This window comes from Liolophura sinensis, chromosome 12 (genome assembly GCF_032854445.1).
Source record: "Liolophura sinensis isolate JHLJ2023 chromosome 12, CUHK_Ljap_v2, whole genome shotgun sequence".
NCBI classification, from domain to species: domain Eukaryota; kingdom Metazoa; phylum Mollusca; class Polyplacophora; order Chitonida; family Chitonidae; genus Liolophura; species Liolophura sinensis.
Window position 1 is genome coordinate 28001990 of NC_088306.1, and position 20406 is coordinate 28022395.

General features: G+C 44.5%; 1 protein-coding gene across 1 annotated transcript in view; it reads left to right on the top strand.

Annotated features, from left to right (window-relative positions):
- Window positions 1-20406, top strand: part of LOC135479854 (mucin-3B-like) — a 38486-nt gene that overhangs the window by 17839 nt on the left and 241 nt on the right. The window contains exon 7 of the mRNA XM_064759758.1: window positions 1478-20209. Coding sequence (XP_064615828.1) covers window positions 1478-20209 — 18732 coding nt within the window. The remainder of the gene's footprint in view (window positions 1-1477; window positions 20210-20406) is intronic.

Sequence of the window (20406 nt, forward strand, 5' to 3'; positions counted from 1 at the left end):
ACCTTCTTACGTACCACTGTCATGGTAGATAAGGGCATAGCTAAGAGCATTGTTATGAAACATGAAACCGGCGCGAAGTCATCAATTTCGGTGTCCACCAGGTGGTGTTTACTGGTTCACTGGTCGTTGTATGAATATGGTCGGATATAAATGTCTGATATACATGATATACATGTAGGTGTTGTACACGAACAGCATGTTGTCTTGTCTCTGAATCATCTCCGGTTGTACATGTACAGTATGTTGTCTTGTCTCTGAATGCTTTCCATTTGTATATGTACAGTATGTTGTCTTGTCTCTGAATCACTTCCGGTTGTACATGCACAGTATGTTGTCTTGTCTCTGAATAATTTCCAGTTGTACATGTACAGTATGTTGTCTTGTCTCTGAATAATTCTCAGTTGTACATGTACAGTATGTTGTCTTGTCTCTGAATCCTTTCCATTTGTATATGTACAGTATGTTGTCTTGTCTCTGAATCACTTCCGGTTGTACATGCACAGTATGTTGTCTTGTCTCTGAATAATTTCCAGTTGTACATGTACAGTATGTTGTCTTGTCTCTGAATAATTCTCAGTTGTACATGTACAGTATGTTGTCTTGTCTCTGAATCCTTTCCATTTGTATATGTACAGTATGTTGTCTTGTCTCTGAATCACTTCCGGTTGTACATGCACAGTATGTTGTCTTGTCTCTGAATCATTTCCGGTTGTACTGTCCTGTGCCCAACACTTCAGAAATTTTGGGTGTAGGCTTACAAAAAATTCCCGTATGTTTAAGTTGTCTTGTTTTCTGTATACTTTACCTCGTGTTTTTATTTTTTCGTCTCTAAAACTAATGTTTCTAAAAAGAAATTCGCATCATGAATCAGATCTAAAATACCTTGGTGTTTAGTGGCATCTGTAGAGAACCCAAACAAAACAAATTCTATAAAATTCAACGAATGTAACAAGATGTAGTGTACAAACGGAAAAGGTGTATTGCACCATGAAAATTAGATTAACTCTTCACTTAAATAAATATTTAAATCAGAACCGTGCATGTCTACGACTCCACAGTTCCGTAATTTCCAAAACATGAAAACTTACAAGAATACAACTAAAACCATAAATTCAAAACCGCGCCACTTTGTTTAATTTTGATTTAATTCTTCATTTATTTAACGAGGAGTTCTCACAGCCTGATGGCTACTACGGGGATCTCCTCAAGATATCAATTGACAACATTGACAACTAACGAAGGACATACATATAAATATGTGAATACATATTTCAGATAACAGAATATCAGTTGAAAAAATTATTATTTACAATGTTCACATCGTTATCATCATTACCTTGGTAATAAAATCTTTCACTTTAGATTCGACGTATACATATATCACAAAAAGAGCATCAAGAACATCGCAAAAATAAACGTCTAAACTTGAAAATAATGTAATATAATCTCATCTATTTTCATCATTTCCTCAAAACAGGTACAACGCAGCCCTACGCTCTAATAGACACAAGTACATCTGGACATCATGCAACAGTTACTACGATACATACAACAACATCCAAGCAGGCTTCACTGGTGATGAACATCACAAAAGATGACCAGTCCACAACGCCGACGACAGAAATATATCCGTCCAGAAGAAAACCGGATACCACGAGGTATGGCCAGTCTACAACAATAATGGACACCACAACATCTAGTCAGATTGAAACAATGCATACCATCACCGCTGGTCAGTCCACAACAGCAATGGACACCACAACAACTGGCAAGCCTATAACAATAATGAACACCACAACACCTAGTCATTCCATAGCAATCCATACCACCACTGGTTACCAGGCAACCTCTTTGATGGACATGAAAACAGGTCATAAAACCACAACTGTATTAGATATCACAATATTAGACCAAAAACCTGTGATGGATACAAAAATAAATGACCAGACCACAGCAGTTATGGATACCACAACAGTTGACCAGCCCACTACAATGATGGGTACTACAACTGGTGACCAGACAACAACAGTTATGGATACCACAACAGTTGACCAGCCCACAACAATGATGGGTACTACAACTGGTGACCAGCCCACTACGATGATGGATACCACAACAGCTGACCAGCTCACTACAATGATGGGTACTACAACTGGTGACCAGCCCACTACGATGATGGGTACCACAACTGGTGACCATCCCACTACGATGATGGGTACCACAACTGGTGACCAGCCCACTACGATGATGGGTACCACAACTGGTGACCAGCCCACTACGATGATGGGTACCACAACTGGTGACCAGCCCACTACGATGATGGATACCACAACAGCTGACCAGCTCACTACAATGATGGGTACTACAACTGGTGACCAGACAACAACAGTTATGGATACCATAACGGTTGACCAGCCCACTACAATGATGGGTACCACAACAGTTGACCAGCCCACTACGATGATGGATACCACAACAGCTGACCAGCCCACTACAATGATGGGTACTACAACTGGTGACCAGACAACAACAGTTATGGATACCACAACAGCTGACCAGCCCACTACAATGATGGGTACCACAACTGGTGACCAGCCCACTACGATGATGGGTACCACAACTGGTGACCAGCCCACTACGATGATGGGTACCACAACTGGTGACCAGCCCACTACGATGATGGGTACTACAACTGGTGACCAGCCCACTACAGTGATGGATACCACATCAAGTGACCAGATAACAACAGTGATAGATATCACAACAGGTGACCAGAAAACAACAGTGATAGATACCACAACAGGTGACCAGATCACAACCGCCATGGACACCAACAAAGGAGACACAACCAAAACTGTAATGGATATCACAACAGGTGACGAGATCACAACAGTGATGGATACCACAACAGGTGACCAGGTCACAACTGTGATTAATACCACAAAAGGTAAACAGACAACAACAGTGGTGGATACCACAAAAGACGGCAAGACCACAAATGCAATGGACAAAACCACAAATGTAATAGATACCACAAAAAGTAACCAGATCACAACTGCGATGGATACCAACCCAGGGGACACAACCACAACTGTACTGGATATCACAACAGGTAACCAGATCACAACTGCAATGGACAACACCACAGGTGGCCAGCCCACAACAGCAGTGGATACCACAGGCGGTGATCAGACCACATCTGTAATGCCTATAACATCAGGTGCCCAGACCATCACAATAATACATACCACAACAGGGGATAAGGCCACATCGGGGATGGATACTACAACGGGTAACCACACCACAAGTGTGATCGATACAAAAACAGCTGAAGAGACCACATCGGTAATGGCTAACACTGCAGGAGACAGGACCACAACTGTAATTTCTACCACAACAGATGACAGGTCCACCACGTTAATGGATACCACAACAGATGACAGGCCCACCACGTTAATGGATACCACAACAGGGGAGAAGAATACATCTGTGATGGATATCACAACAGCTGACCAGACAATGATAGTAAAGGATGAAACCGCAGCTGACCAGACCACAACTGTAATGGACATCACAAGAGGTGACCAATACAAAACAGTAATGGATACCACAGTAGGTGAACAGACCACATCTGTATTGCCTACCACAAGAGGTGACATAACCACAACTGTAATGGATACCACAACAGGGGAGAAGACTACATCTGTAATGCCTACCACAAGAGAAGAAGCAACCACAACTGTGATGTATACCACAAAAGAGGAGATAACCAAATCTGTAATGGATACCACATCAGGTGACCAGACCATATCTGTAATGGCTACCAGTGCAGGTGAAAGGGCCACAACTATTATAGATGCATCAGCTAGCCAGACAAAAACTGTGATCAATACCACAACAGGCAACCAAAAAACAACTGTAATACATACCTCAACAGCTGGTCACACCACAACTGTAATAGGTAAAACAACACATGATCAGACCACTCCAAAAATGGATACCACAACAGTAGACAAAACCACATCTGTAATGGATACCATAACAGGCAACCAAACCACAACTGTGATGGATACCACAAAAGCTGACCAGACCAAATCTGTAATGGCTACCAGTGCAGGTGACAGAAACACGACTATGATGGATCACACAACAGGTGACCAGGCCACAACTGTAATGGATAAAACATTAGCTGACCAAACCACATCTATCATGGCTACCAGTATAGGTGACATGACCACAACTATGAAGGATGCCACAACAGATGACCATGCCACAACTGTGAGGGATATCTCAACAGGTGACCGAACCACAATTTTCACTGATACCACAGGAGCTGACAAGACCACATCTGTAATGCCTACCACAGCAGGTGACAAGACCACAACCATGATAGATGCCACAACAGGTGACCAGGTCACAACTGTAATAGATACCTCAACAGGTAACCAGGCCACAACAGTGATAAATGCCGCAACAGTTGACAAAACCACATCTAGAATCGATATCACAACAGGTAACAATTCCACGACTGTAATAGCCACCACAACACCTGGCCAGACTACAACTGTAATACCTGCCACAACGGATAACAGGACCACCACTGTAATGAATACCACAACAGGGGAGAAAACCACATCTGTGATGGATACCACAACAGCTGACCAGACCACAAATGTGATGGATGCCACCACAGCTAATCAGGCCACAACTGTTATCAATATTATAACAGACAACCAAACCACAACTGAAATAAATACCACAACAACTGACCAGACCAAAACTGCAATAGGTTACACAACATTTGACAAAACAAAATCTCTGATGGATACCACATCAGATAAGCAGACTACAACTGTGATAGATACCACAACAGCTGCCCAGACCACAACTTTGATCGATACCACAATAGGCAACCAAACCACAACTGTAATAGATAAAACAACAGCTGGCCAAACCACAACTGTAAAAGATATCACAACAGCTGGCCAGACCGCAACTGTGATAGGTAACACAACAACTAAACACACCACTCCAAAGATGGATACCACAACAGTAGACCAGGCAACAATTGTAATGGATACAACAACAGATGACCAGACCACATCTGTAATACCTACCACAACAGATTACCAGACCACATCTGTAATAGCTACAACAACAGACGAAAAAATCACATCTGTAATGCCTACCACAACAGATGATCAGACCACATCTGTAATGGCTACCAGTGCAGGTGATAGAACCACAACTATGATGGATGCAACAACAGGTGACCAAACTGCAATTGTGATGGATAACACAACAGCTCACCAAACCAGATCTGTAATGGCTACAAGTGTAGGTGACAGGATTACGACTATTATGGATGCCACAACAGGTAAACAGGCCACAGATGTAATGGATATCACAATAGGTGACCACACCAAATCTGTAATGGCTACCACAACAGATGAACAGACCACATCTGTAATGAACATAACAACAGGGGAGAACACCACATCTGTGACCACAGCAAGTGACAACACTACAACCATGATGGATGCCACAACAGGTGATCTGGTCACAAATGTAATGGATACAACATTAGGTGACCAGGCCACAACAATGATAAATACCACAACAGTTGACACAACCACATATAGGTTCAACACCACAACAGGTAACAATACCACGACTGTGATAGACACCAAAACACCTGGCCAGACCACAACTGTCATGCCTACCACAACATATGACAGGACCACCACTGTAATGGATATCAAAATTGTAATAGATACCACAACACCTCAACAGACCACTCCAATCATGGACATTACAACAGTAGACAAAACAACATCTGTAATGGATACCATAATAGGTGATCACGCCACAACAGTGATAAACACCACAACAGGGAAGAACACCACATTTGTGACCACAGCAAGTGAAAAGACTACAACCATTAAGGATGCCACAACAGGTGACCAGGTCACCACTCTAATAGATACCACACCAGGTGACCAGGCCACAACACTGATGAATACCACAACAGTTGACAGAACCACATCTAGGATCGATATCACAACAGGTAAAAATCCTACGACTGTGATACACACCACAACAGATGGCCAGAACACAAATGTAACACCTTCCACAACAGATGACAGGACCAACTCTGAATTAGATACCACAACATGGGAGAAGACCACATCTGCAATGCATACCAAAACAGCTGACCAGACCACAAATATGACGGATGTCACCGCAGCTAGCCAGACCACAACTGTAATCCATACCACAACAGGCAACCAAACCACAACAACTGGCCAGACCACAATTGTCATACCTGCCACAACAGATGAGAAGACCACCACTGTTATGCATACAAAAACACGGGAGACCACATCTGTGATGACTACAACAACAGCTGACCAGACCACAAATGTGATGAATACCACCACAGCTGACCAGGCCACAGCTGTGATCGATACTACAACAGGCAACCAAACCACAACTGTAATACATACCACAACAGCTGGCCAGACCACAACTGTGATAGATACCACAACAGGTGACCAAACCAAAACAATGATAGATATCACAACAGCTGGACAGACCACAACTGTAATAAATGTACCAACAGGTGACCAGACCACATCTGTAATGGCTATTACTGCAGGTAACAGGACCACGACTACGATGGACCCCTCAGCAGGTGACCAGGACACAACTGTGATGGATACCAAAACAGATAACCAAACCGAAAATGTGCTGAATAACACAACAGCTGACAAGAACACACCTGTAAAAGCTACCAGTGCAGGTGACAGGACCACGACTGCAATGGATGCCACAATACTTGATCAAACCACAAATATGATGGATAAGACAACAGCTGACCTAAACCAATCTGTAATGGCTACCAGTGCAGGTGGCAGGACAACGACTGCAACGTATGCCACAACAGGGGAGAAGACCGCATCTGTGATGGATACCACAACAGCTGACCTGAACACATCTGTAATGGCTACCAATGCAGGTTTCAGGACCACGACTGCAACAGATGCCACAACAGGGGAGAAGACCGCATTTGTGATGGATACCACAACAGCTGACAACAACACATCTGTAATGGCTACCAGTGCAGGTAACAGGACCACGACTGCAACGTATGCCACAACAGGGGAGAATACCGCATCTGTGATGGATACCACAACAGCTGACCAGAACACAATTGTAATAGCTACCAGTGCAGGTGACAGGACCACAACTGTAATAGATGCCATAAGAGGGGAGAAAACGACATCTGTAATGGACACCACAACAGCTGACCAGACTACAACCATTATGGATGCCACCACAGCTGACCAGACCACAACTGTAATACCTACCACAACAGGCAAACAAACCACAACTGTGATAGATACAACAACAGCTGGCAACACCACAACTCTGATCGATACAACAACTGCCAAACAAAGCACAACTGTCATTCATACCACAACAGCAGGTCATACCACAACTATGATAGGTAACACAACACCTGAACAGACCACTCCAATGATGGATACCACAACAGTACACAAAACCACATCTGCAATGGATACCATAACAGGTAACCAAACCAAGAGTGTGATAAATACCACAACAGCAGGCCAAACCACAACTGTAATAGATACCACAACAGCAGGCCAGATCACATCTGTGATAGGTAACACAACACCTGAACAGACCACTCCAATGATGGATACCACAACAGTACACAAAACCACATCTGCAATGGATACCATAACAGGTAACCAAGCCAAGACTGTGATAAATACCACAACAGCAGGCCAAACCACAACTGTAATAGATACCACAACAGCAGGCCAGATCACATCTGTGATAGGTAACACAACACCTGAACAGACCACTCTAATGATGGATACCACAACAGTAGACAAAACCCCATCTGCGATGGACACCATAACAGGCAACCAAAGCACGACTGTGATACATACCACAACAGCTGGTCAAACCGCAACTGTGATGGATACCACATCAGGTGACCAGGCCACATTTGTAGTAGCTATTACTGCAAATGACAGAACCACAACTATGATGGATCCTACAGCAGGTGACAAGGCCACAACTATGAAAGATACCACAACAGGTGACCTGGTCACAACTGTAATAGATACAACAACAGGTGACAAGGCCACAACAGTGATAAATACAGGTGACCTGGTCACAACTGTAAAAGATACAACAACAGGTGACAAGGCCACAACAGTGATAAATACCACAACAGTTGACAGAACCACATCTAGGATCAATACCACAACAGGTAAAAATTCTACGACTGTGATACACACCACAACAGCTGGCCTGAACACAAATGTAATACCTACCACAACAGATGACAGGACCATCTCTGTAATGGATACCACAACATGGGAAAAGACCACTTCTGCAATGGATACCACAACAGCTGACCAGGCCTCAAATATGATGGATGTCACCACATCTGGCCAGACCACAACTGTAATCGATACCACAACAGGCAACCAAACCACAACAACTGGCCAGACCACAATTGTAATACCTGCCACAACAGATGAGAGGACTACCACTGTAATGCATACCAAAACACGGGAGAAGACCACATCTGTGATGACTACAACAACAGCTGACCAGACCACAAATGTGATGAATACCACCACAGCTGACCAGGCCACAGCTGTGATCGATACTACAACAGGCAACCAAACCACAACTGTAATACATACCACAACAGCTGGCCAGACAACAACTGTGATGGACACCACAACAGGTGACCAAACCAAAACAATGATAGATATCACAACAGCTGCACAGACCACAACTGTGATAAATGCACCAACAGGTGACCAGACCACATCTGTAATGCCTACTACTGCAGGTAACAGGACCACGACTACGATGGACCCCTCAGCAGGTGACCAGGCCACAACTGTGATGGATACCAAAACAGATAACCAAACTGCAAATGTTATGGATAACACAACAGCTGACAAGAACACATCTGTAATGACTACCAGTGCAGGTGTCAGGACAACGACTGCAATGGATGCCACAACACTTGACCAAACCACAAATATGATGGATAACACAACAGCTGACCAGAACACATCTGTAATGGCTACCAATGCAGGTGACAGGACCACGACTGCAACAGATGCCACAACAGGAGAGAAGACCGCATCTGTGATGGATACCGCAACAGCTGACCAGAACACATCTGTAATGGCTACCAGTGCATGTGACAGGACCACGACTGTAAAACATGCCACAACAGGGGAGAAAACGACACCTGTAATGGACACCACAACAGCTGACCAGACTACAACCATTATGGATGCCACCACAGCTGACCAGACCACAACTGTAATACCTACCACAACAGGCAACCAAACCACAACTGTGATAGATACAACAACAGTTGGCAACACCACAACTCTGATCGATACAACAATTGCCAAACAAAGCACAACTGTCATTCATACCACAACAGCAGGTCATACCACAACTATGATAGGTAACACAACACCTGAACAGACCACTCCAATGATGGATACCACAACAGTACACAAAACCACATCTGCAATGGACACCATAACAGGTAACCAAACCAAGACTATGATAAATACCACAACAGCAGGCCAAACCACAACTGTAATTGATACCACAACAGCAGGCCAGATCACATCTGTGATAGGTAACACAACACCTGAACAGACCACTCTAATGATAGATACCACAACAGTAGACAAAACCACATCTGCAATGGATACCATAACAGGCAACAAAAGCACGACTGTGATACATACCACAACAGCTGGTCAAACCGCAACTGTGATGGATACCACATCAGGTGACCAGACCACATCTATAGTAGCTACTACTGCAAGTGACAGAACCACGACTATGAAGGACCCTACAGCAGGTGACCAGGCCACAACTATGAAAGATACCACAACAGGTGACCAGGTCACAACTGTAATAGATACAACAACAGGTGACCAGGCCACAACAGTGATAAATACCACAACAGTTGACACAGCCACATCTAGGTTCAATACCACAACAGGTAACAATACGACTTTGATAGACACCAAAACACCTGGCCAGACCACAACTGTCATACCTACCACAACATATGACAGGACCACCACTGTAATGGATATCATAACTGTAATAGACAACACAACACCTCAACAGACCACTCCAATCATGGATATTACAACAGTAGACAGAACAACATCTGTAATGGATACCATAACAGGTGACCAGGCCACAACAGTGATGAATACCACCACAGGAAAGAACACCACATCTGTGACCACAGCAAGTGACAAGACTACAACCATGATGGATGCCACAACAGGTGACCTGGTCACAAATGTAATGGATACCACAACAGGTTACCAGGCCACAACAGTGATGAATACCACAACAGTTGACAGAACCACATCTAAGATCGATACCACAACAGGTAAAAATTCTACGACTGTGATACACATCACAACAGATGGCCAGAACACAAATGTAACACCAACCACAACAGATGACAGGACCACCTCTGTAATGGATACCACAACATGGGAGAAGACCACTTCTGCAATGGATACCAAAACAGCTAATCAGACCACAAATATAATGGATGTCACCACAGCTCGCCAGACCACAACTGTAATCCATAACACAATAGGCAACCAAACCACAACAACTGGCCAGACCACAATTGTAATACCTGCCACAACAAATGAGAGGACTACCACTGTAATGCATACCAAAACACGGGAGAAGACCACATCTGTGTTGACTACAACAACAGCTGACCAGACCACAAATGTGATGAATACCACCACAGCTCACCAGGCCACAGCTGTGATCGATACTACAACAAGCAACCAAACCACAACTGTAAGACATACCACAACAGCTGGCCAGACCACAACTGTGATAGATACCACAACAGGGGACAAAACCAAAAAAATGATAGATATCACAACAGCTGAACAGACCACAACTGTGATGAATACTACAACAGTTGACCAGACCACATCTGTAATGCCTACTACTGCAGGTAACAGGACCACGACTACGATGGACCCCTCAGCAGGTGACCAGGCCACAACTGTGATGGATACCAAAACAGATAACCAAACTGCAAATGTTATGGATAACACAACAGCTGACAAGAACACATCTGTAATGACTACCAGTGCAGGTGTCAGGACAACGACTGCAATGGATGCCACTACACTTGACCAAACAACAAATATAATGGATACCACAACAGCTGACTTGAACACATCTGTAATGGCTACCAGTGCTGGTGTCAGGACCACGACTGCAACAGATGCCACAACAGGGGAGAAGACCGCATCTGTGATGGATACCACAACAGCTGACCAGAACACATCTCTAATGGCTACCAGTGCAGGTGACAGGACCACAACTGTAATAGACGCCACAACAGGGGAGAAAACGACATCTGTAATGGATACCACAACAGCTGACCAGACTACAACCATTATGGATGCCACCACAGCTGGCCAGACCACAACTGTAATACCTACCACAACAGGCAACCAATCCACAACTGTGATAGATACCACAACAGTTGGCAACAACACAACTCTGATCGATACAACAACTGCCAAACAAAGCACAACTGTCATTCATACCACAACAGCAGGTCATACCACAACTATGATAGGTAACACAACACCTAAACAGACCACTCCAACGATGGATACCACAACAGTACACAAAACCACATCTGCAATGGACACCATAACAGGTAACCAGGCCAAGACTGTGATAAATACCACAACAGCAAGCCAAACCACAACTGTAATAGATACCACAACAGCAGGCCAGATCACATCTGTGATAGGTAACACAACACCTGAACAGACCACTCTTATGATGGATACCACAACAGTAGACAAAACCACATCTGCAATGGATACCATAACAGGCAACCAAAGCACGACTGTGATACATACCACAACAGCTGGTCAAACCGCAACTGTGATGGATACCAAATCAGGTGACCAGGCCACATTTGTAGTAGCTACTACTGCAAGTGACAGAACCACGACTATAATGGATCCTACAGCAGGTGACCAGGCCACAACTATGAAAGATACCACAACAGGTGACCTGGTCACAACTGTAAAAGATACAACAACAGGTGACAAGGCCACAACAGTGATAAATACCACAACAGTTGACAGAACCACATCTAGGATCAATACCACAACAGGTAAAAATTCTACGACTGTGATACACACCACAACAGCTGGCCAGAACACAAATGTAATACCTACCACAACAGATGACAGGACCACCTCTGTAATGGATACCACAACATGGGAGAAGACCACATCTGCAATGGATACCAAAACAGCTGACCAGACCACAAATATGATGGATGTCACCACATCTGGCCAGACCACAACTGTAATCGATACCACAACAGGCAACCAAACCACAACAACTGGCCAGACCACAATTGTAATACCTGCCACAACAGATGAGAGGACTACCACTGTAATGCATGCCAAAACACGGAAGACCACATCTGTGATGACTACAACAACAGCTGACCAGACCACAAATGTGATGAATACCACCACAGCTGACCAGGCCACAGCTGTGATCAATACTACAACATGCAACCAAACCACAACTGTAATACATACCACAACAGCTGGCCAGACCACAACTGTGATAGACACCACAACAGCTGATCAAACCAAAACAATGATAGATATCACAACAGCTGGACAGACCACAACTCTGATAAATGCACCAACAGGTGACCAGACCACATCTGTAATGCCTACTACTGCAGGTAACAGGACCACGACTACGATGGACCCCTCAGCAGATGACCAGGACACAACTGTGATGGATACCAAAACAGATAACCAAACTGCAAATGTTATGGATAACACAACAGCTGACCAGAACACATCTGTAATGGCTACCAGTGCAGGTGTCAGGACCACGACTGCAATGGATGCCACAACACTTGACCAAACCACAAATATGATGGATAACACAACAGCTGACCTGAACACATCTGTAATGGTTACCAGTGCAGGTGACAGGACCACGACTGCAACAGATGCCACAACAGGGGAGAAGACAGCATTTGTGATGGATACCATAACAGCTGACCAGAACACATCTGTAATGGCTACCAGTGCAGGTGACAGGACCACGACTGTAAAACATGCCACAACAGGGGAGAAAACGACATCTGTAATGGACACCACAACAGCTGACCAGACCACAACCATTATGGATGCCACCACAGCTGACCAGACCACAACTGCAATACCTACCACAACAGGCAACCAAACCACAACTGTGATAGATACAACAACAGCTGGCAACACCACAACTCTGATCGATACAACAACTGCCAAACAAAGCACAACTGTCATTCATACCACAACAGCAGGTCATGCCACAACTATGATAGGTAACACAACACCTGAACAGACCACTCCAATGATGGATACCACAACAGTACACAAAACCACATCTGCAATGGACACCATAACAGGTAACCAAACCAAGACTGTGAAAAATACCACAACAGCAGGCCAAACCACAACTGTAATAGATACAACAACAGCAGGCCAGATCACATCTGTGATAGGTAACACAACACCTGAACAGACCACTCTAATGATAGATACCACAACAGTAGAAAAAACCACATCTGCAATGGATACCATAACAGGCAACAAAAGCACGACTGTGATACATACCACAACAGCTGGTCAAACCGCAACTGTGATGGATACCACATCAGGTGACCAGGCCACATCTATAGTAGCTACTACTGCAAGTGACAGAACCACGACTATGATGGATCCTACAGCAGGTGACCAGGCCACAACTATGAAAGATACCACAACAGGTGACCAGGTCACAGCTGTAATAGATACAACAACAGGTGACCAGGCCACAACAGTGATAAATACCAAAACAGTTGACACAACCACATCTAGGTTCTATACCACAACAGGTAACAATACCACGACTGTGATAGACACCAAAACACCTGGCCAGACCACAACTGTCATACCTACCACAACATATGACAGGACCACCACTGTAATGGATATCATAACTGTAATAGACAACACAACACCTCAACAGACCACTCCAATCATGGATATTACAACAGTAGACAAAACAACATCTGTAATGGATACCATAACAGGTGACCAGGCCACAACAGTGATGAATACCACAACAGGAGAGAACACCACATCTGTGACCACAGCAAGTGACAAGACTACAACCATGATGGATGCCACAACAGGTGACCTGGTCACAAATGTAATGGATACCACAACAGGTTACCAGGCCACAACAGTGATGAATACCACAACAGTTGACAGAACCACATCTAAGATCGATACCACAGCACGTAAAAATTCTACGAATTTGATACACACCACAACAGCTGGCCAGAACACAAATGTAATACCTACCACAACAGATGACAGGACCACCTCTGTAATGGATACTACAACATGGGAGAAGAACACATCTGCAATGGATACCAAAAAAGCTGATCAGACCACAAATATGATGGATGTCACCATAGCTGGACAGACCACAACTGTAATCCATACCACAACAGGCAACCAAACCACAACAACTGGCCAGACCACAATTGTCATACCTGCCACAACAAATGAGAGGACTACCACTGTAATGCATACCAAAACATGGGAGAAGACCACATCTGTGTTGACTACAACAACAGCTGACCAGACCACAAATGTGATGAATACCACCACAGCTGACCAGGCCACAGCTGTGATCGATACTACAACAGGCAACCAAACCACAACTGCAACACATACCACAACAGCTGGCCAGACCACAAGTGTGATAAATACCATAACAGGGGACAAAACCAAAAAAATGATAGATATCACAACAGCTGCACAGACCACAACTGTGATAAATGCACCAACAGGTGACCAGACCACATCTGTAATGCCTACTACTGCAGGTAACAGGACCACGACTACGATGGACCCCTCAGCAGGTGACCAGGCCACAACTGTGATGGATACCAAAACAGATAACCAAACTGCAAATGTTATGGATAACACAACAGCTGACAAGAACACATCTGTAATGACTACCAGTGCAGGTGTCAGGACAACGACTGCAATGGATGCCACAACACTTGACCAAACCACAAATATGATGGATAACACAACAGCTGACCTGAACACATCTGTAATGGCTACCAGTGCAGGTGTCAGGACCACGACTGCAATGGATGCCACAACACTTGACCAAACCACAAATATGATGGATAACACAACAGCTGACCAGAACACATCTGTAATGGCTACCAATGCAGGTGACAGGACCACGACTGCAACAGATGCCACAACAGGAGAGAAGACCGCATCTGTGATGGATACCGCAACAGCTGACCAGAACACATCTGTAATGGCTACCAGTGCATGTGACAGGAACACGACTGTAAAACATGCCACAACAGGGGAGAAAACGACACCTGTAATGGACACCACAACAGCTGACCAGACCACAACCATTATGGATGCCACCACAGCTGACCAGACCACAACTGTAATACCTACCACAACAGGCAACCAAACAACAACTGTGATAGATACAACAACAGTTGGCAACACCACAACTCTGATCGATACAACAATTGCCAAACAAAGCACAACTGTCATTCATACCACAACAGCAGGTCATACCACAACTATGATAGGTAACACAACACCTGAACAGACCACTCCAATGATGGATACCACAACAGTACACAAAACCACATCTGCAATGGACACCATAACAGGTAACCAAACCAAGACTATGATAAATACCACAACAGCAGGCCAAACCACAACTGTAATTGATACCACAACAGCAGGCCAGATCACATCTGTGATAGGTAACACAACACCTGAACAGACCACTCTAATGATAGATACCACAACAGTAGACAAAACCACATCTGCAATGGATACCATAACAGGCAACAAAAGCACGACTGTGATACATACCACAACAGCTGGTCAAACCGCAACTGTGATGGATACCACATCAGGTGACCAGACCACATCTATAGTAGCTACTACTGCAAGTGACAGAACCACGACTATGAAGGACCCTACAGCAGGTGACCAGGCCACAACTATGAAAGATACCACAACAGGTGACCAGGTCACAACTGTAATAGATACAACAACAGGTGACCAGGCCACAACAGTGATAAATACCACAACAGTTGACACAGCCACATCTAGGTTCAATACCACAACAGGTAACAATACGACTTTGATAGACACCAAAACACCTGGCCAGACCACAACTGTCATACCTACCACAACATATGACAGGACCACCACTGTAATGGATATCATAACTGTAATAGACAACACAACACCTCAACAGACCACTCCAATCATGGATATTACAACAGTAGACAAAACAACATCTGTAATGGATACCATAACAGGTGACCAGGCCACAACAGTGATGAATACCACCACAGGAAAGAACACCACATCTGTGACCACAGCAAGTGACAAGACTACAACCATGATGGATGCCACAACAGGTGACCTGGTCACAAATGTAATGGATACCACAACAGGTTACCAGGCCACAACAGCGATGAATACCACAACAGTTGACAGAACCACATCTAAGATCGATACCACAACAGGTAAAAATTCTACGACTGTGATACACACCACAACAGCAGGCCAGAACACAAATGTAACACCTACCACAACAGATGACAGGACTACCTCTGTAATGGATACCACAACATGGGAGAAGACCACATCTGCAATGGATACCAAAACACGGGAGAAGACCACATCTGTGTTGACTACAACAACAGCTGACCAGACCACAAATGTGATGAATACCACCACAGCTGACCAGGCCACAGCTGTGATCGATACTACAACAGGCAACCAAACCACAACTGTAACACATACCACAACAGCTGGCCAGACCACAACTGTGATAGATACCATAACAGGGGACAAAACCAAAAAAATGATAGATATCACAACAGCTGGACAGACCACAACTGTGACGAATACTACAACAGTTGACCAGACCACATCTGTAATGCCTACTACTCCAGGTAACAGGACCACGACTAATATGGACCCCTCAGCAGGTGACCAGGCCACAACTGTGATGGATACCAAAACAGATAACCAAACTGCAAATGTTATGGATAACACAACAGCTGACCAGAACACATCTGTAATGGCTACCAGTGCAGGTGTCAGGACCACGACTGCAATGGATGCCACAACACTTGACCAAACCACAAATATAATGGATAACACAACAGCTGACCTGAACACATCTGTAATGGCTACCAGTGCTGGTGTCAGGACCACGACTGCAACAGATGCCACAACAGGGGAGAAGACCGCATCTGTGATGGATACCACAACAGCTGACCAGAACACATCTGTAATGGTTACCAGTGCAGGTGACAGGACCACGACTGTAATAGATGCCACAACAGGGGAGAAAACGACATCTGTGATGGATACCACAACAGCTGACCACAACACATCTGTAATGGCTACCAGTGCAGGTGACAGGACCACGACTGTAAAACATGCCACAACAGGGGAGAAAACGACATCTGTAATGGACACCACAACAGCTGACCAGACTACAACCATTATGGATGCCACCACAGCTGACCAGACCACAACTGTAATACCTACCACAACAGGCAACCAAACCACAACTGTGATAGATACAACAACAGCTGGCAACACCACAACTCTGATCGATACAACAACTGCTAAACAAAGCACAACTGTCATTCATACCACAACAGCAGGTCATACCACAACTATGATAGGTAACACAACACCTGAACAGACCACTCCAATGATGGATACCACAACAGTACACAAAACCACATCTGCAATGGTTACCATAACAGGTAACCAAACCAAGACTGTAATAAATACCACAACAGCAGACCAAACCACAACTGTAATAGATACCACAACAGCAGGCCAGATCACATCTGTGATAGGTAACACAACACCTGAACAGACCACTATAATGATGGATACCACAACAGTAGACAAAACCGCATCTGCAATGGATACCATAACAGGCAACAAAAGCACTACTGTGATACATACCACAACAGCTGGTCAAACCGCAACTGTGATGGATACCACATCAGGTGACCAGACCACATCTGTAGTAGCTACTACTGCAAGTGATAGAATCACGACTATGATGAATCCTACAGCAGGTGACCAGGCCACAACTATGAAAGATACCACAACAGGTGACCAGGTCACAACTATAATAGATACAACAACAGGTGACCAGGCCACAACAGTGATAAATACCACAACAGTTGACACAACCACATCTAGGTTCAATACCACAACAGGTAACAATACCACGACTTTGATAGACACCAAAACACCTGGCCAGACCACAACTGTCATACCTACCGGAACATATGACAGGACCACCACTGTAATGGATATCATAACTGTAATAGACAACACAACACCTCAACAGACCACTCCAATCATGGATATTACAACAGTAGACAAAACAACATCTGTAATGGATACCATAACAGGTGACCAGGCCAAAAAAGTGATGAATACCACAAGAGGGGAGAACACCACATCTGTGACCATAGCAAGTGACAAGACTACAACCATGATGGATGCCACAACAGGTGACCTGGTCACAAATGTAATGGATACCACAATAGGTGACCAGGCAACAACAGTGATGAATACCACAACAGTTGACAGAACCACATATAGGATTGATACCACAACAGGTAAAAATTCTACGACTGTGATACACACCACAACAGCTGGCCAGAACACAAATGTAATACCTACCACAACAGATGATAGGACCACCTCTGTAATGGATACCACAACATGGGAGAAGACCACATCTGCATTGCATACCAAAACAGCTGACCAGACCACAAATGTGATGGATGTCACCACATCTGGCCAGACCACAACTGTAATCGATACCACAACAGGCAACCAAACCACAACAACTGGCCAGACCACAATTGTAATACCTGCCACAACAGCTGAGAGAACTACCACTGTAATGCACACCAAAACAAGGGAGAAAACCACATCTGTGATGACTACAACAACAGCTGACCAGACCACAAATGTGATGAATACCACCACAGCTGACCAGGCCAAAGCTGTGATCGATACTACAACAGGCAACCAAACCACAACTGTAACACATACCACAACAGCTGGCCAGACCACAACTGTGATAGATACCACAACAGGTGACCAAACCAAAACAATGATAGATATCACAACAGCTGGACAGACCACAACTCTGATAAATGCACCAACAGGTGACCAGACCACATCTGTAATGCCTACTACTGCAGGTAACTGGACCAAGACTACCATGGACCCCTCAGCAGGTGACCAGGCCACAACTGTGATGAACACCAAAACAGATACCCAAACCGCAAATGTTATGGATAACACAACAGCTGACCAGAACACATCTGTAATGGCTACCAGTGCAGGTGTCAGGACCACGACTGCAATGGATGCCACAACACTTGACCAACCCACAAATATGATGGATAACACAACAGCTGACCTGAACACATCTGTAATGGCTACCAGTGCAGGTGACAGGACCACGACTGCAACAGATGCCACAACAGGAGAGAAGACCGCATCTGTGATGGATACCACAACAGCTGACCAGAACACATCTGTAATGGCTACCAGCGCATGTGACAGGACCACGACTGCAACGGATGCCACAACAGGGGAGAAAATGACATCTGTAATGGACACCACAACAGCTGACCAGACCACAACCATTATGGATGCCACCACAGCTGACCAGACCACAACTGTAATACCTACCACAACAGGCAACCAAACCACAACTGTGATAGATACCACAACAGTTAGCAACACCACAACTCTGATCGATACAACAATTTCCAAACAAAGCACAACTGTCATTCATACCACAACAGCAGGTCATACCACAACTATGATAGGTAACACAACACCTGAACAGACCACTCCAATGATGGATACCACAACAGTACACAAAACCACATCTGCAATGGACACCATAACAGGTAACCAAGCCAAGACTATGATAAATACCACAACAGCAGGCCAAACCACAACTGTAATAGATACCACAACAGCAGGCCAGATCACATCTGTGATAGGTAACACAACACCTGAACAGACCACTCTAATGATAGATACCACAACAGTACACAAAACCACATCTGCAATGGATACCATAACAGGCAACAAAAGCACGACT